At 39.7% G+C, this 19973-nt stretch overlaps 1 protein-coding gene across 1 annotated transcript in view; it reads left to right on the forward strand.

Moving 5' to 3' along the window:
- Positions 1-2014: 2014 nt before the first annotated feature.
- The window catches only part of SLC9A4 (solute carrier family 9 member A4), a gene marked incomplete at both ends in the record, with an annotated part of 35634 nt that continues 17675 nt past the window's right edge, over positions 2015-19973 (forward strand). Inside the window, 5 exons of the mRNA XM_080344257.1 lie at positions 2015-2276; positions 5849-6312; positions 11461-11720; positions 14433-14650; positions 18654-18856. Coding sequence (XP_080200383.1) covers positions 2015-2276; positions 5849-6312; positions 11461-11720; positions 14433-14650; positions 18654-18856 — 1407 coding nt within the window. The remainder of the gene's footprint in view (positions 2277-5848; positions 6313-11460; positions 11721-14432; positions 14651-18653; positions 18857-19973) is intronic.

Consider the following 19973-nt stretch of genomic DNA (forward strand, 5'->3'; position numbering starts at 1 on the left):
TTTATACTTGTTTTCTAGAAAAAGATTAAAAAAGGGAACTCCAGAGGAAGTCTGCAGTTTAATTTTCCTTATGCAGTCCTATGGGATAAATGCAAATTCTTTATAGCAGTTATCTCCTCCTGTGGGAGTACCAAGGAAGAAGAGCTCTGGATGTGCCAAAGGGGTTGAGAAAAGAAAGAGCACAGTGTCAGGGCTGATCCCAGTATCTTCATCCTTCCCACGATGGGAGAAAACATTCCTACCAGTTGTGAAACATTTCATTCTCAGAGATACCTGCACTGCTGACCCTGCCTGGTGGCAGTCACTCACTGGTCCCACTGAACCTGTTGGTATTATGGGGTGTGTCACAGTTGTAAATCAAAGTCCTGGTTGTCACATCTAGTGGACTTCCAGGGACTCTGAAGTCTTTCCCTTGCAGCCCTCTGTCTGCTGACTCTCCAGGTTCATATTGCTTAGCCTTAAGGCAGCTTGCCGTCTGTGTATGTGTGGCTGTAGCTAAGAGAAATGCAATGTTAAGAAACTCTGAGTAGAAGAGTCACTGATCTGGTGTTCTCTGGACTTCATTTGGCCTTCAAATTAAAGAATCATTGTTTTAGAATGCTAATTGAATAGTTTGTCTACCAGATTCCTTGTTGGAAATAGACTTAAAGAAATATTGCTGTTAACAGGACAAGTATACTGAAAAAAAGAACAACTTTTTGCAAGCAGGCTAGGCATTATCTACCTAATTTTATACTGGGTTCAAAGCCTTCAGTAGGACAATCGGTGGTGGTGTGGTGAGGCAGAAGAAGATATTGTCTTACGTAAAAACAGAACATCAAATGGCATCACTGACTATACCAGAGAAAATTTTATCACTACAGTTCCACATGCATTGGAATTTAAGTTAAGATCATTATAAGCTTTTGAAGTAAATTTCCCTAGTGGCACCACTTGTTGCTTTTTTCTTTGCACTGCAGAGCATCTCAGAATATACACCTCAGATCCCTAACATGGAGGTAACTCAACAGTCTATGAGATACAGCATTGCTTTTCAACACAACCAGATCTGTGGGTAATTTGAATAATCTGTCAGTAAATTAAATTTACTCACTTCTAATGTATGTAATACAGGCTTTAGCAGCTTCTAAACAACATTACTATGTCTGCACACTTTGTTGTCTTAACACAGTTTTTGTGGAGGAGAGAAGAGTCTGATCTTTTTAAAGAAAGTTTCATAATGGTGAATGTTTTCTTGGTTGTCCAATAAATTAAACATCCAGTTTTAGCCAGATTATGTGACTCCAACATTCCTTCTTCTCTTTTTTATAACGTGGTAAGTTACATACATGCATTTTTCAGAGAGAACACATTTCTAAACGAAAACGCAATTTGCGTGGTCTTCCACCAGATGTCCCCACTGTAAGCTCTGCAGAGTCCATTTATTTACACACCGAGCAGTTTTGTTCCCAGGTGAGACAGGACTAGTGAGTAGTGCCAAGTGTGGTACCTGAGGTGCCAGTTGTGCTGGGGAGGCAGACAGGGAGTGAGGACAGGAGAGGAAGGCATGGGGCAGGCTATTCTGCCTGCTCAGGGTGCTACCAGCTCTCCCACCTGATGCTATTTACTCATGCTACCCTTGTTGCCTGAATGGTATGTGCTGTGACTTTTTTTTTCTTTTTTTTTTTTTTTTTGGGGGGGGGGGGGCGTGCAGTGGGAAATAAAAATCAGGCTGCCTGGATAAATAATGTGGTTGGAAAGATCTTTATTCCCTAACAGGATAATGCTGTGGCCAGGGCTTATCTGGGTCAGAGCAACCTGCAGAACCGGTATCTTCATACAAACTCCAGGTCCATCTGTAACACAAGGAACAAGACAGGCACGTTAGGGCTTTTAAAAGAAACTCTACTAGGCAAATGAAGCAGCTCTGAGAAAGAAGTGGCCGTGAGCATAAGCAATGCGAATCGACGGGAGTGAGTGTTGCGTACCTTCATGCCCCCGCTATATCTGTAATAAAACAATCACAGCCTCAGACATGAGCTCTCCCACACTTGGACGTGCAAAGCTTTTGAACTGGTTGCTGTTACTGTTGAGTCTGGTATGCTGTTCTGCTGCTGCTTCTTTGGATGAGTCTGACCTTAGCAAGAGTTTCTTGCCTCACTATGAACCTGACCACGGGGATGCCGTTGGCTCCTCACGAGATATGAGACTGCATGTTTTCACACTGGACTATGACTATGTACAAATTCCCTATGAAGTTACTCTTTGGATACTTCTTGCTTCTCTTGCAAAAATAGGTAAGTAGAAAATGGGATCTTGCATCCTCCTACTTCGACAAGAAGTTCAAAATGTACCATGTAACCAAGTATCTTCTATGCATTTTAGTACCTGGGATTGATTTTACAGGTCCTATCTTCAAAAGAACAGGCGTGTTAGTTATAATGACAATGATGAAATTCTACCTCTGAATGCTTCCAGCATACTTAAGCAAATCTAACCCTCATGTTTCTTTGGCTGTTCATGCTAGTGAGTAGCAAATGAGCTCCCCTCCACAGTGCTGTCCATTCCTTTTCCTAATCTTTAAACATCACAAGATATTAGCATTTACAACCTGTCACAGCTGTAGAAATCAGTAGAACCAGACTGAGACTTCAATCATATTGAATTTAGGGGAGGAAAGTGGGAAGAATTCTTCCATTGTATGAATAATAGGGAAAAATTCTCTTTTTCACATGTTTGCTGTTTAAAGTTGCTCAGAAAGTGATACCAGAGAAGAGGGACTGAGAGTCTTTAGAGAGTTTAGGTCATCAGACCTGTAGGATAAGTGCCTTTTGAATACATATCAGCACATCGAGTTTCTATTAGAGCTCCAGGTAGGTATCTGGATGAAGAAAGACAACTCATGGAGAAGCGGAGACTTAAATTAACATAGCAAAACCAGCTCACGATGTGTCTTATGTGTTTGCATGGCTGGGCTCAAATTATTTAGACCATTCAGAATAAGTGCAGTGACATGGAATAAACAAAAAAATGGTAATAATGCAAAGAGGAGTACACGTATGATGTCCCAGCTTTATTGATCATCCATGGGATTTTCAAACATTCCTATAGAATGGGCTGGTGGGTGGGACTGATGATTTTCTGAAGGTGACATGAAGATAAACATTTTTCATTTCATACTCACACAATTGTCAAAGATGACTGCTGAGCATGATTTGCCAGTTTCATAGTAGCTTATGGTCTCAATCCAACTCCTATAAACAAATGTCTTCACTGCTAAATTATAATAAAAATTTTCACAAAACAGGTTTGTTGTTATCACATCAGCAGAGTGTGTTAGCAGTAAGCATATTGACCAATTTCTTAATTCATCATCCATAAGCCCACAGGACTTGCAATATGGCTTTTTCACTCTATGTTATTGTTTTGAGCAAGAAATGGATAATTCAGAAGAACTGTGTGATGCCTCCCAAGCAGACCTATGCCTTAGTTCAGAGTTTTTCAGTAATACTATTTTTGATGAAAAGTGTGGAGCTGCTGACTTCAAATCTATTTGGAAGAAAGAGTAAGTCTGAATAATCTGGTTACTCACAGAAGGAAATTGCCCAATTGTTAAAATTTTCAGTGTTTTATTCAAGTATTATCTTTTTTCTGGATTTCACAATTTCGAGATAGGAAGCATTTATGAAATCTTGAAAGGAGAAGCAATCCTCTTATTCTGTAAAACTGACAAGAAATTTGAACATTATTTTTTTTAATTAAAAAAGATTAGTGTAGTTACAATCTTAACACGTGTGGGTTTTTTTTAAGAAAAAATGTATTAAATAAATTATTTTGAAACTAGTATTTTTATTTTCCTGTATTTTTGAACATTAACATTTCCAGGGTCACAGAAATGCAGTTGTATCATTAGCTGCTAGAGTTATGGGATGAAGGTTGACCTAGCTTCAGGCATGGACATACAGCAATTGATTTTATAGGTTTCTTAGTCTGTCTCATTTTCATTCTTGTAAATTCTAGACAATTCTTTACATTTCTAGTTGAGGCACCTACCATTTACAATATGATTACACAGTTCCTGGTATAGTGACTAGATAAGCCATTACTAGACATTACCTTAGGATTGGTATTCCCATCTAATGGGAAGAATGATATAGAATCATTGTATCATTTTTGTTGGACAAGGCCCTCAAGATCAAGTCCAGTCTTTAACCTAACATTGGCATTAAACCATGTCCCTTAGAACCTCATCTACAGATCTTTTAAACATCTCCATGGATGGTGACTCAACCACTTCCCTGGGCAGCCTGTTCCCATGCGTGACAGCTCTTCCTGTGAAAATTTTTTTCCTCATATCCAATCTGAACCTTCTGTGGCACAATTTGAGGTCATTTCCTCTCATCCTATCACTTCCTATTTGGGAGAAGAGACCAGCCCCCTCCATGCTACAGCCTCCTTTCAGATAGTTGCAGAGCATGATAAGGTCTCCCCTCAGCCTCCTTTTCTCTAGGCTAAACAGCCCCAGTTCCCTCAGCCGCTCCTCATCAGACTTGTGCTCCAGACCCCTCACCAGCTTCGTTGCCCTTCTCTGAACTCACCCTAGCACCTCAGTGTCTTTCTTGACATAAGAAGGCACTTGCAGTAGTAGCATATCAAGGCAGGCAGGAGAAGATTCACACCCACAACATTCATATGGTAACTGTAGACCTTTCTTGGTAAAATAGATTGGCTACATCTGTACTTGTAAACTAAGGAGCACCCTGTCAGAAAGCTGTGTGTGACTGTCCATACCATGTCTGTGTTGATGTGCTCCTTCTCAGCTCTGGCCCATGTTAAAAAACCTTCCCCCAGGCACTGCCTGGGCAGACTGTAGGCTAGGATCTGCTCCAACAGGCAGTTTGACTGTGACCACTTCTTGTTGAGGTAGGGAAGAGAATTTGGCTGTATGGATGCAAGCTGAACTTTTCTGCTTGGAAAAGTCTTCAGCCTGCCTAATTTGCTACTGTAGACTCAGCCTTTAGTGAGGAAAAAAAAATCCCTTAGGACAATTACTTCCCCGGATATTTGATGGCTGCTGGTAGTTCTTTCACCTCTGCTGAAATCACTGTTTTTGATTCAGTAAGCTAACTTGTAAGGTTATTTACAAAATACTGTTTACCTTATGTAGGAACAACAATTTTCCCCAAAATGCAAGGTTTATCAGCTTGGGCAAAGCCTTATGTTGCTGTGGCTTAATTCCTGCTGGTATCTCAGCAGTTTTGGATATTTTGGTGTTCACGAGACTCTCAGTCTGTGGATCACCTGGAGTCAGTGCAGTGCTTCAGGGGAGGGCTGAAAATGGACAGAGATGAACAAGAGTGTGGCATAGGAGCCACTCCCTGCTCCCTCGGGTTTCTCCAGGTACCTGGTTGGCCCAAATCCATTGGGATCTCTGCCTCCTCAGCACTGGGTGAAGCTGCCTTCAACCTGAAGCCAGGGATGAGGGATCTCTTTGAGATGGAGGGACATACTGTGCCATAGAAGTTTGACAGCTGTGCAGCAAGAATTCTTGAAAAATATTTTCTTTCCAAATTATGGAGTACCTTTTCAAAGAGGTTTCTGCATTTCTAGAAAAGTGGAGCTCAGTCTCAGGCACACTTGCTCAGAAATTGAGAGCTGGGAAGGGGGAAGAGAAGAGATTCATGACCAAACTCTCTGTTGTAGTGATACAAGTCTGTGAATGTTTTATTTTGAAGAGAACGGCACTGCTTGTATATTTACTTTCATAATCCTCAAAGCAAAACCTGGCAAAGCATTCAAAGGCAGGGAAAATATCTGTCTGATATCAGGTTAATTTAAAGTATAATAATGTCTGAATGTTTTATTCAAGGTTTCCATCTCTATCATCGATTACCAAGACTCATGCCTGAAAGCTGCATCCTGATTGCCATTGGAGCACTAGTAGGAACAATCATCTTTGCTTCTGATCACAAATCTCCACCGGTGATGAACACAAGTATTTACTTCTTGTATCTCCTTCCACCCATTGTCCTGGAGGAGGGTTATTTCATGCCAACTCGCCCATTTTTTGAAAACATTGGGTCCATCCTCTGGTGGTCTGTGCTAGGATCTCTGCTAAACTCGTTTGGGATTGGCCTCTCCCTCTACGGAATCTGCCAGATTGAAGCCTTCGGCTTGACCGACATCAGCCTGCTGCAGAACCTGCTCTTTGGCAGCATGATTTCAGCTGTAGATCCTGTGGCAGCTCTGGTAGTTTTTGAAGAAGCCTCTGTTAATGAGCAGCTTTACATGATGATCTTTGGAGAGTCATTGCTAAATGATGGCATAACTGTGGTGAGTTTTTTTCCATGCCTTGTCTTCTCCTCTTTGAGCTCCTGTGGCTTGTAGGATTATTTGGCACAGGGCAAGAGCAGCTCTGAGGAGATCCTAGTGAAGTTATTTATTTTATGGATACTCCATTGGGAATACAAAATTTTAAGGTATGTAAAAGTTGCACCTTCTATTAACTCTTTAAAAAACATATTTGTTTAGAGCTGCTGGAAGAGGGAAGCATGCACATACAAATTAGACATCACATCTTGCTTTTGCATCCACTGAAGTGAATGGATGTTTTTGTTGGTAGGATCAGTATAAGACCTAGGAACCTTCTTGACATGGTGCAAGCAAATAAATAGAAAATTGTAACGCTTAAAGACCGAAAGCAGCAGGAGTAGCACATGCCTTATAAAGCCCCTGCAAAAAAAAAAAAAAAAAGCCAGATGTGGACAACTTCCAGCACCTCCGAGGAAGTTCCCCAGAGACCTTAGACAAGAATTCCAAAAGCCACTAATAACTTAGCATAACTCTGTTTCTATGAGTAAAAAAAATCACATCTGCCAAATGTTCACTTTTCTTGGTTGTCTTAAGTGTTCAGAAACAATGCTCTGGAACAAGAGAGGGCTTGTTTGTTTGATTGGTTTGTGTGTTTTTTGAGTAGGAAAAGAGAGTTTTTACAGAGCTTCTTTTGCGAATATCTTGACCCTTTTCTTATTAGTTCTACTAAAACTTGGGGTAACCTGAAATTCTAGCTATAAACCACAATTGACAAAGATACTCAGAACATGCATGCTTTTCAAGGAAGAAATTTCAAGCAGGAAATTCATTGCTCAGAAACCCACAGGACTGCCCATGTGCTGCAAGTTAACTGCAAGTTAAGGAGTTTTGCTAGATAAGATCTTTATAGAATTTAAATCACAGGAATCTAAAACACATAAAAACTATTCAGATACTGTCATACATGACGCTCATGCACAACTTGGACTTGTAAAATCTGTACAGAGTTCATTGCTGAAAGGCTTCACAGTAGAAGTGCAGTCTATGAGTAATGCAAAAAGATAAAGGAATGGAGTAATTTCTTGCAGCCACAGCCTATTGATCATCAATCTTTTATCTTGGTGAATCAGAGATGTAGTAGGGCTGATGTAGAACTAAGTTCTACTTAGTTACTGAATTGTTACTGAATGTTACTGAATTTTACATGCAAACTGCTTACATGTTATGGTTGCAAGAAAAAAGTCCTCAATTCATCTATCACTTCCACTTGTCTTTTTGGTTCCTTCAAGTGCAGACCTCAGAAAATAATAGCTCTCTGCCTCACTCTAGAAGAGCTTATTTAATCCTTTTTTGACTGTCTCGCTACCACGTGTTCCCATTGCTTCCAGCTGTTATTTATGACGTGGAAAAAACTTACAACGGTATTTACATAAGCTTTCAGTCAGGATCCTGTTACAGCATAAATTTGTAGTGACAGAGAGCGTGTAAAAACACTGGTATTTAGGCGTTACTTAGCATTGCTAGATGTGTTAGCAAAAGAGATGATAGGCCTGTATGTGGGGAGTGTTGGCTACAGTGCTGTGAATTCCCTTTGCCCCATGCACCCTCACCACGTTGCAATCTGTTTGTCAACTCCTGTTGATGCATCTCTGCATCACCCACCTCTCACCATTTTCTAGGGGGTTCAAGTTTCCAAAATCTCTGTGTGGCTTCATGTTTGAGAAGACTGAACTATTTGTCAAATGGATAGAGCCTAATAAGTGGCTTTCTCCTGTTTGAAACACCACTTGCTTTTTAAAAGTCTTTAAAACTCTTTACCTCACGGGTCCGGTCTTACCATTTCCTCCCTATTTCTCTCTTGTTTCCTTTGAGTTAACTCTCTGTTTTTAAAAAGATAACATCATCAAGATATATTAAGTATACATATTTTTCTACTGTTTAAATACAAATATCCCCCAGTTCTCTCCAGCCTGCTTATCAGCCTGAACATTTTTTTCCCCAGCAGGAAATACTGGTATGAATTATGCTGAAGTTATATATTATGTTTGAGACAACAATAGCTCCCTCTCCTATATCTAGTTCAATATCATGGTATAAACTATGTGCAGAATAACAGTCTGTGGAATTAGAAGGGTGATTTAGTAGCTATGCCTTTGACTTAAGGGACTGGAACAAAAATGTGTAACTTACACATTTTACCCTTTGTACCTTTTCCTATTCTCCTCAGTAGGGCCATGTCTATGGATCGAACAAGAAGGCTTCTTTTCCCAGTTGTTTCTGAGAGAACTGTTAGCATCAGAACAGTAAACACAGCAACAGGACTGGTCCTAGCATGTATCATACATTAGTAGAGTTTCAAAGCCCTGTTCCAAAAAGGGATGTTTCTAAATCCATTACAGATTTCATTCAAACCTGAATACAGGGAAAGGACCCTGATTTTGCTGCAAACTGTTTCAGGCATGTGAAGCCACATATACACAGGCCATTTTTGTTTCAGCAGGAGCCGAGCACCTGTGAGAATCAGGAAACTGAGAATTTCCCCTCATCTCTGAGGCTTGATTTTAGAAACACTGAGGACACCTATACATCATGCTGTACTCAAAATGATGTGGCGGTGACTGTTTTTTCTAATGATGCCCACTCTTCTTGGTTTATCAGTAGAAGAGCAGTTAAAGAAATCTACAGTGTGATGGAGACCAAAGTAAAATTAATTTGAGTTTACCTCTCTGATGTCACAGAGGAAGGCTTTGACTGCTGGGATGCATGAATCCTAGGAAGGAGAACGGAGATATTCTCTGCTCCCGCTACTGAAGGTCACCCACTGTGTTTAGAGTAAAATTAAATGCATGTGGTCAGAAAGGGTTATCAGGGTGGAAAGGAAGTGTTATCAAAGCTGCCTGTGTCGGTGGTTAAAGCGGTCACTTGAAGATCTTTTTTCCAATACTTCTGTTGTGGATGGTATATGCAGTTTTTCTATCATGTAGGCAGCTGGAGCAAAAACCAGTCCCTGGGGAGGTCCCCTGTGGGCAGCAGTGTCACGCACTCCCTTCCTCTTCCCAGCTGTAACAGCCACCCAGTGGTACACCGCTACACGGTAATGTCCCCTCCAAAAAACCCAGAGCATGACATTCTCAGCATTGTTAAATGAAGCCAACTGGCAATCCATCCCTTCTTTTTGAGTGAACAAAGGCATCCTGAGCTGATTCAGGCTTTCCTACAAGATGAAGAACTATAATACTCTATTTACTGGCATAACCACTGCAATGTAATTTAGCCAAGCAGCAGTTACATGGAGCCTTACTTGTGCAACACAGTGCAGTATGTTGTACAGAATAGTTTACTCCCACAAAGAATTTTACAAAAAAAGTGGAAATTATGTCATAGTTCCATAATTTTCATTTTAAAGTCAATTCAGTTATATCATATAGACAGTTGAACTAGAAAAAGAGAGTAAAATACTAAGTCATTTTCTGAGGATTATTTTCTTTATTCATAAGTCAGCATAGATTCATGCGTTGGTATCATTTATAAAGAATGAGAAGTCTTAGTAGGAGTTTGAGGTCTGGCAAGAAAGGGGGAACAGAGAGAAAACCACCTTTGTAGTTAAAAGCTATATGGTAAGTACAGTAAGGTTTACCTACTGTGGAGACATGAATCTTCCTTAACTGCTATTGAAGAGCCTAATTTCATACATGGTCATCAGGAAAAAGCAGCTCTGGGTATTTTGTTAGATGAAACATTTTGTTGTACTTTGTCTGTCCCCCAGAAATATTAGCAATGAGCCTCCTGGGGAACTGGCTGTGTGACAGCTCAAGGTCATACGTGCCCAGCAGAAATTTAAGATTAGATAGTAGCTGGGGAATAATTATTGTCCTAATGAGCTTGACTCTTTTTACCTGCACAGATCTACTTTAATCTTCTTAATAGCCTTCTGGAATTAGCTATATGAAGAAGAAAGACCAAAGAAAACCAGATAGGGCAAATTATTTTGGTCCCTTTAGCATTCTTTGCACTAATGCTTTGGTGCAACATCTTTGGAGAGCTGGTATCTTTAGATGTTTCCCAAATCCTCTTGAAAACTAAAAGGTGAATTTTGTGTGTTACATACTCCCTGTAAACCGATCTAACAGGATTTGTTGTTAGCTGACTGTCAGTAACCTTTAAGACCCTTTTAGCACTACATCACTCATTACTGTGGAAGCTTACGGTTGCTTTCTAAAAGACGGATGAAAGTGGAATATACTGAAGATTTTTCATCACAAATTTCTCTAGAAAACAAATTATTGATAATAAAAGTATGGTAAACTTATCAGCTCTAAACTAAATGGAAATTAACTTGACAGATCAAATTATATAATGTAGCAAATTCAATCCTTCTTCTAATCTGACATAGTTTTATTTTTTATTTGACTTTTCAAGCTTTATAATTGAAAAATAAGTATGAAGGTTCTTTAGGCCATTTAGAGTGCCACAGGTTTTGATTCTGACTTTGAGATTGACACAAAGCTCCTGGGAAGGAGGTTGAGTGGCATCAAACCCAAAACATGCGAGGATAGAGAGGCTGTATTTATCTGGCTAGAGGCAATATGAAACTGAGGTTAACAATTTCCACATTCCTTTCCTTCCCTTCCCTCTCCGACTTCCTTTCCCATTCCCAATGATGTTTCATTATTTTTATGCATCAAGTACTATTGAAAAACATTTAACATTCTGGAGTCCATCTAAGGAATTGTGCTCGTTCTCATACAGACAATCTAAACAGGATTTAAGTCAAAAGCATGGTTCTTAATCACTGACATGCCACATTCTGACTCAGAAAGAGAACATGTAGGGGAGAGTCTGGGGTTGGTAAGGCACCTAGTTGGGCATTCAACTTCTGCTACAAAGACCAATAATTAAGTTTGACTGCGGAAAAGAACAAAAAAGACAAAAAAGAGCATTAATATTTTTCTATTACTTCAAATGCATTTGATATCTTTCTTTTTTTTTTTTTTTTTTTTTTTTTTTTTTTTAGGATACTTAATTCTGGGACTTGTTAAGAGCCAGCTGAGATTTCAACTGTTACTTTGCTGAGATGTCTAAAACATTTTTAGGCATATATTTATACACACACAAAATTAGTAAGTTCAGAACAATGCCTGACTGCTGTCTCCTTGTTTTCACCCATAGGTGTTATACAATATCTTCATCGCCTTCACCCAGATGCACAGGTATGAAGAGATCGAATCCATCGATGTCTTTGCTGGCTTCGCCCGCTTCTTCGTGGTGGGGCTGGGTGGTGTGCTGTTTGGCATCGTCTTTGGATTTGTTTCGGCATTCATGACTCGTTTCACTCACAACGTTTCTGCTATAGAACCCCTACTGGTCTTCATGTTCAGCTACCTGTCGTACTTGTCCGCTGAAACCCTTTACATCTCAGGCATTTTGGCGTGAGTATCCCTTATGGCTTTTTGGATGTCCTCTAGAGGGAAATGGCATTTTGAGGAAGTAGTTTTCTTGAGGTTATTATAATACAGGCATTTTTGGTCTCTGGCCTAGAGATCTGCAGTGATTGGCTTCTAAGGGGTCTGTAAAATGCCATGGTAACTAGGAAATGTAAATCCACAGTCAGCATAGGCATAGAGGTACTAATGAGTAGTAGATAGCTGCTCTGAATTTTTTTTAGATTTTTGCCCATTGGAAAAAACATTGCCAAGCGTGAATAAAATGACAAGTGCTGCCACCATCTGGCTGCTACCTGTGGTAAGATCAGCTGGATGAAAAAACTGATAATAGACCAGGTATCTGTATTTATAGGCTGTATTTATCTGTTATTTCTAAGCAGCATCACCATCAGATTGCAATGGAATAAAAAAAGTAATGAGTATAGAAAATGAAAAAAAAAGTGCCTGAGTTCTTGCTTTTGTGTACAGTTCTCAACATCAGCTCTATCATGATTTACTGAAATTATATTACATTTGAACAGTGTCACTGGAGCTGAAACTGGCTGAAACCCAACAAGTGAGAACATCAAGCACACATATGCACATCTTGCGTATGCATACACATATATTACCTACACTTATGCATATATTGCATATGCGTATATACATATATATACACTCATGCATATGGATATTGATGATCATGTTTTGATGTAATTAGCATAGCTTGATACTGTAGTGCTGGAGACTGTTTCCTTAGAGTGCTGTGAAGGTGTGGGTGCCCACTGGAGAGACAAGTGAGTATTGTGCAAAAGAAAGAGGACTGCAGCAGGAAAGGAATCGGAATAGAAAGGAAGGAATAGATGTGAGAAGGTTTATGAGGAAACTGCAAGTAGATGAATTAAAAAGATACCACACCAAACAGCCCCTCAGCAGGGTAAAGCATGAAGAAATGGGAACCTGATGGTGGTGAATGTTCCAGCTTGTGCTGCTGGTAGCCACAGGTTCAGTGCCCAGCTGGGGGGTGGCAGCAGCCTGCACAGCCTGCGTTGGGTCTGAGCTTGCATGTTGGTGGGTGGCCCTGGTTTTGTAGAAATGAGTTTCCTTTATTGAAGATAAACTGGTTTAAACCTAGCATATATAAATGTGTGGATACTGATGCCCCAACAGGTGTGCTTACTCACCTCTACCTGTCAAACCCTGATTTGTTTAGCTTCAGAGCAGAATCGGCTCTGTAAAAACAACCACTGCATGATGGTCCTGGGAAGCAATATCTGAGTATTTAACCATATTAAATAAATACTTAGGATGATATTTTTTTCTGAGCAATTAGAAAACTTTTGTTGAGCAGGGTTAGACCTAATACGTAGTGAGCACTAGTACCATATGGACCCTTTCCTATCTGCACTGCCCCAAAATACAGCTTCTCTGCCTATTCATTACACTAAACTACATACCTCTTTATTTCTTTTGCTTCCTATTTTCATCAGAGTACTGAAATTATTCATAGTAAAATAATGTTTATATAATTGGGATGTATTACTCTTACTGTTTCATTAAGGAAATTATTGCTTGTTTTAGGGATGGGAACTTATTGTCACTTCTGAATTATTGAGGATTTCATTCTTTTTTCACTTTGATCATGAAAGTTTATTATGCATGTGTCTCTGAAAGTCAACAGTATTAAACATTAATGCCTAGTGGCCTTGTCTTAGAGTGTCCTTGGACCTACTAAATGTCTCAGCTCCACCGGAATACTCTTGAGATTTCTTCAGTGGAAATTAAATGAGCAGAAACTAGATGAAGGGTTATTTAATGAACAGTCAGTGTTCTCTGAATTCACAAGTTTGGAAAAATACAATCACAAATAGTCCCACCCCAAACTAAAATAATATCAGTAGAAACTAGATAGATGATGTCACTAGCATAGCACTCAATCTAACTGTTTCTTGTGACTATGGAAAATGAAGGGAGGAGAAGGAAATCCCCTTCAGTAGGGCTGCTCAAAGACTGCTGCTCCATGTGATTGTCACCACCGTCTGTGCTGGCTGCCTGCTGATACCCCTGAAGCAGGTGCTAGACTTCAGTAACATCGAGGAGGTAGAAAACATCCCTTTGCTTTCTTAGGCACATTCTCCACACCCTGAGTAACCAGAAGTGGGGAAGGACACATCTGTAGGATAACTCAGTGTCCCCTGGAGAGTTACAGCAGCTTACCCTCTCCCCATTGACCTGCCAGCTGACTGACAGGAAGCCATCTGAAACTTTGACCACAGCACAGGACTATCACTATGTTGTCCCACCACCACCTCAAGGGAGAAGGTCACTAAGAGGCAGGGTATGTGCCTCTAGCCGATCTGTCTATAGGTTGGTACAAAATCAACTTGCCCTTTGAGACTCAAATATTTGGTTCTTGGTGGCTGTATGTTAGGTGCTCAGGGTAAAACAGACTTTGAACTGGAACATTATACCCTCACTTCCTCGTCAGGAAAGTTGACTGGTTTGCTTCCTTTTTCCTGTATGCAAAATGGATTAATAAATCTGAATCAGTGCACTCTTCTGTCTAATGAAATAGCTACTGTTACTGAAGAAAATGCTTCTTGCTATTAGGAAGGTCAAAGTTTGGTCATGGGGAGTACAGGTAATGAAGGCAGGGGTTGTACTTAAATGAAAAGAAAAGCAGGTTGTGGCTGATCTCTGATATTTTGCCTGATACAGGATGACAGCATGTGCTGTGACAATGAAAAAATATGTGGAGGAGAATGTTTCCCAGAATTCCTATACCACGATAAAATATTTCATGAAGATGCTGAGCAGTGTCAGCGAGACCTTGATTTTTGTGTTCATGGGAGTGTCTACAGTTGGAAAAAACCACGAGTGGAACTGGGCCTTCATTTTCTTCACTCTGTTCTTCTGCCTCATTTGGCGGACACTGAGTAAGTCAGCTTTTGCAGTCAAACTTCTCTGCACTTCTGAGAGAAACCCTTTGGTGCAAAGGTATGTTAGAAAAGTCTGTGCAGACTGGTATAACCGGTTTAATAATGAATTTACTAGGGTTATGTTACTGACAAGTTAATTTCACAAGTCTACAGGTGGAGAAAAAGGAGAGGAAAAAACCCAAACAAATCTGAATGCTAGTCTCCAAGCACAGATTTTATTATTAGGTGAGAATTGAATATTTTAAGCAAAATTAAAATGTTACCACAATTATGCCTATATAGATGCTGATATCTTAGTTAACTATATGCCCTTTGGTAAGTGGGCTTCATAATTATTTAATTGGGCACTGTAATTAACTTACTAAGTAGATAATGTACAACAGCACACTTTTGGTGCTATAATGCTAAAAGTCCTGAGCCAGGAGTGCTAGAGGCATTGAAAAAGAAGAGAGATGAAACATCGTTAACACTGATGAGTAACTATACAGGGACTCTGTTTCCTTCCTTATAACATACCTAGGCCAACAGTGCTATGCTATTGCTCCTTACAAGTCAACTCTGAAATTTTAAACTGCTAGAAAAGAGTGCCTGTTTGAAATTACTCCAGTTTTACATACAGCATCCCCCCATTCCTGCAAAGATCCTCTACTGGAATCCCTCCAGCTTGGGCAGGGCAGCTTACAGGTGACATTACAAGAGCTGTGGGACACAATCTCTCATCTTCTCCTAATGTCCAAGATGTGTTGACAGTAACATTGAAAAAGGAGAAGCAGTAAGAAGGCTGGTGGTGTCCTGGAAGTGGTAGCAGTCCTGATAGACTTCTCATGCAAGCTGCTCTTGTGCCTGTTAGCCAATTTACCACAACTGTGGAAGGAGAGAAGCAACACATGGCCATCTTCTCCTTCATCTACTAGTACTGTCCTGCCAAACACTCTAGTAGACATTAGAGAAGAAATAATGACCTACGGGATCAGACCAACCATCCAGCAGTGTTTTCAACAAAGTCTGTAGGAGATGCCAATTAGGGAAGGCTTGCAAGCCTGGCTGCTTTCTGAGCTCTGTTCACCTACTATTTCCCCAAGACCTACAGTCACTGTGTTAGGGTTGTAGGAAGGTACACTCCTTGCCTGAGCTATATGAGGGTCTGTTTTGGACCTGTTGACCATGAACTACACCATTCTTTTTCTGAATGTGAATGCTCTATTCTGCATCAGGTGAAGTTACAACTGCTGCAACAGAAAGCACATTTACTCCTACAGAAGGCGATGAATTATGGAACACATCCTACTCAGCCATTGCTATTATTTATTGCATTTAGTTAAAAATATGAGTGAATGATACTTTTGTAGTGAAAGATGTTTTGAAAGTAGTATGTGAGAGGACCAAAAATATGGTCATACAGGAAACCTTATCTCTGACTTTTTGTAACTTCTGAGTGCCTGAATTTGCCATCCTAACTACATTCTTTTTGAATTTCAGTAAAATGTTTCAGAGTAATTTATATCTTTTAGAGAAAATGAGAAATCCAAATATTCTATCAGGTGGCCTAGGAGGAGTACTGCAATATAAGTACCTACCTTGGCTAAGTTAGTAGGCTAGTTCCCCATGCTTCATTTATAATCAAATAAGGCTTCTCTGGAGCACCCTGCAGGACAGAAATCTACATTGAGCACTTGCTGCTACCACCACCTCCTACAGCATTCAGCCCTTGTCTATATTCCCTTTACATACAGAGCCCAGGCTTGAGCTCTGGGCTTTCGCCCCACACCACTTGCTACAGTATTGAGGAGGAACAAGACCTGTCAGGTGATTCATCAGGGCCAACTGTGCCCTGAAGGTGGAGAGGACAAAGTAAGTGATAGTTGCCGGAGACTGGTTGATAAATCAACTGGAGAATATGCCTTATCTTGTCTGCCACTCACGAAGAAGGAAGAAGTAGCTGAATATTGAGGGCAGCCTTAACTGCAGTGACCATGAGACAGTGGATGCTAAGATCCCTGAAAGAAGTGAGCACACAAACAAACAGCAGAATCACAACCCTGGACTTAAAAGGGAAGATTTTGGCCAGTTTAAGCGGTCAATAATGTGGAAAGGGAATTGGCTGGACCACTGTGCTCAAAATACTGGTCTAGTTGGTGGGTAATGACATCCCACAGGGCTCAGTACAGGGACCAATATTGTGTCAGTGTTTCCATTGATGACCTGGAAGATCAAATGGAATACACTCTGAGCGAGTTTCTGGCTGACACCAAGCTGCAGGGACTAGTCAATATTCTGGACGGCTTCCATTCAAAGGGACCTGGACAGGCTGGAGAAATGGGCTGACAGAAAGCTCATGAAGTTTAGGAAGAGGACCTGCAAGGACTTACATGTGGATTGGAATAATCCCACGAACAAGTACAGCCTTGGATTCCAGTAAGCAACTCTACAGAAAAAGGCCTGGCCTGGTGGACAAAAGGTTGAACACAAAACAGAATTATGTCCTTGTCCAAAGGCCCTTTCCAGCCTACAGTACTGCTAGTCTAACATTTGGGACCAGTTAAGCATTGGCATTAAACCTCTGGGATTAAGGTGCTATTTCTTAAATCTCTCAGACAGTTCATCCCTCAGTCAGAAAGAACACCAAGAGCAGGAAGAAGATGTTGGCTTGACCCTCAAAGCCCATACACATATCAAGACCTTTGTTTTTTAACCATGGGAGCCCGGGAGAAAGGCTTTAACTAGAGGAAAAGGGAAGTATGTGAAGAATCAAATATGTGCATTTGAACGGCTCTGCCATATAGGGATGACTCAAGTACTCAGCAGCAGAGGTGATATGATTCATCTGTGTTGACAGCAACAAATAATTAATATTTTCTTTCTAATCCTGAACCAATCATGGGCTCTGAGTTTTTAAAAGCTAGCTTTCAGAGTCTGTATTGGAATGTCCTTCCAATCAAGACAGAAAAAGTGCCCTCCTGATACAAAAGCAAATTTGTTGCCACACATCCATACTTCTCTCAGACACCAAGGGGAGTGCTAGAGCTTTCCACAGGAAGGCTGAAACATTTTTCATTAAATTTGTTTGCTAAAATGATTACATCATTTTCTCTGAAGCTTGAGTAAAGTAAAGAGAATTGGCCTGAAGGTAATACCTTGCATACACAGTTTCGGTCTGAGTAGCTGATGTCTAGCATAGTTACAAGTAGCCAAAATAAAGGTTTTATATAAAGTGATATCCAACAACTTACATGACAGGATACTGCTACTGTCTTTACCTATAATAATCCACTAGTTTATCAGTATCAGTTCTGTAAAATAACACTAGCAATTATCAGCACTTTTCAGGTTTTAATTCAGTAATTTAACAGTTTTCACACGAAACATAGGACAGGTGTTTCTTACGGAAGATGAAGAATAAGAGTAAATCAAGCAAATTGCTAAATGTCCCCTATAAAGAAAAGCTGCAGTCCTTACACAGCTGTCTGATTAATTTTAACATTTACTAAAATCAAAATGAAGTTTGAGAAATAAACAGAGAATTAGAGACACGCTAAGGCAGAAGATTAAATATTAAAATGCTATTACTCCTTGCCTTTCAGTGAACCTGTCCACAGGACTTGTCGGTAAAGCACTGTTCAAACACTTTGAGCAGATACTGTGCAGAAATCAGGAAACATTGGAAGGGAAGTCACAGGAAAAATTCTCATCCAGCTGTCTTGACTGCAGAAAACTTCAGAGAACTGTGCAACATAAATATAAAAAGTAACTCTTTTCACCCAATCTCACTTCTAAACCGCACTAACGAATTTAAAGCCTGAAGCAGTTAGGAACCACAGTCTTTTCTAGGAGATTATTTCACACAAAACAGATGTAACCGTTGGTCAAAGAGAAGCTACAAGAACTCAAAATTTAAAAGAAAGATCTGTCAACAGCTGCCAGAGCCACTATGTTGTTTTCCTTTAAACATTTTCCTTTTCTCCTTGCTTAATAATAGCTGTGGGTTTTTTCCCCTTCCTAGGTGTATTTGCTCTTTTCTACATCAGTAACAAGTTCCGAACATATCCCTTCACCTTCAAAGACCAACTCATCATTTCCTACAGTGGCCTTCGAGGGGCCAGCAGCTTCTCTCTTGCGTTCTTGCTTCCAGTGAATCTTTTCCCAAGAAAAAAGTTGTTCATTACTGCTACTCTTGTAGTTATATATTTCACTGTGTTCATCCAAGTAAGTGTATTTCTTAATGGATTTCATTCATGTAATAGAGGTGACTGGAAGTTTCATACTGAATATTGCATTGAATTTACCGTTAGACTAGGACAAGCTATTGTATTTTACGGCCAGATTTAACACTCCACTGTGTAACTATCCTTTCAGGGCATTTTAGGTATTATTAAACAACTTTTTCAGAAAGTCCACATTGAAAATCTGTGTCTTTTAAAGTATCCAGGGAAAAGAGCATTTTTTGTCCGAAATCTCTTCCATTCACTCCACATGTGCTTCCTAATGTTTCCCAATTAAGAAGCATTTTAACTTTATACTTTGGCACAGAAACAATCTCTTCTAGTTGTGCATCTCAAATGGAACAGGAAACAATATGACTGTTTTATAAAGGATTTTTATTTTTTTAGTTTATCTTCATTCATCTGGGAGACAAAATAAAAATATTTTAAATAATTTGCAAAAGAATATTAAAGAAAAAGAAAGTGAATAATTCAGATTTGTAAGAATAGGTGTCTGGTGCTTCTTTGTTTGGGTTATTCCACTTTGCTTACAGTGCTGTACAGGAGGAACTGGATTTTCAGGAGGTCTTGGACTCCATGCTCTGCATTTTCTCAAACAAAAATCTCAGATATTCTAGGATGCCAAGGGGGGACTATGCACTCATGGTTAGGCATTAGATTCCACCAGAATGTTTCAGAAAAAATAATTTTGTTTCTCTTAATATTTCCCCTTTTAAAGTGCTATTCTCTAGCAGAGCAATAAAGAATTTGGAACAGCTGAAAATGGTTCCTGAGTGAAAATATTTAGTTCTGAAAATGTTGAAGTAAGAGGTTTCAAGATTGTAAGAACCTCACAAAAATAATGTTTTATTTCAAGTGAGTGCTGTTTTGAAGAAGGTTGTCAATGAGTTAGTTACTTTACATAGTTAAAATAGGTTGATAAATACAATCTCAGTTAAAAAAAAATCCAGATGAGTATTTTTTTGTTTGTTTTTGAATTTAAATTCTCTTCTTTAGCTCTCCATACAAGTAATAGATCATTTTTATGCCTAAGACACAGCTTTCCCAATTGATTACAATTAAATAATTTTGCTTACTTTCTGCTTTTTTAAAAATATTAA

The sequence above is a fragment of the Nesoenas mayeri genome (assembly GCF_963082525.1).
Source record: "Nesoenas mayeri genome assembly, chromosome: 1".
In the NCBI taxonomy this organism is placed as follows: domain Eukaryota; kingdom Metazoa; phylum Chordata; class Aves; order Columbiformes; family Columbidae; genus Nesoenas; species Nesoenas mayeri.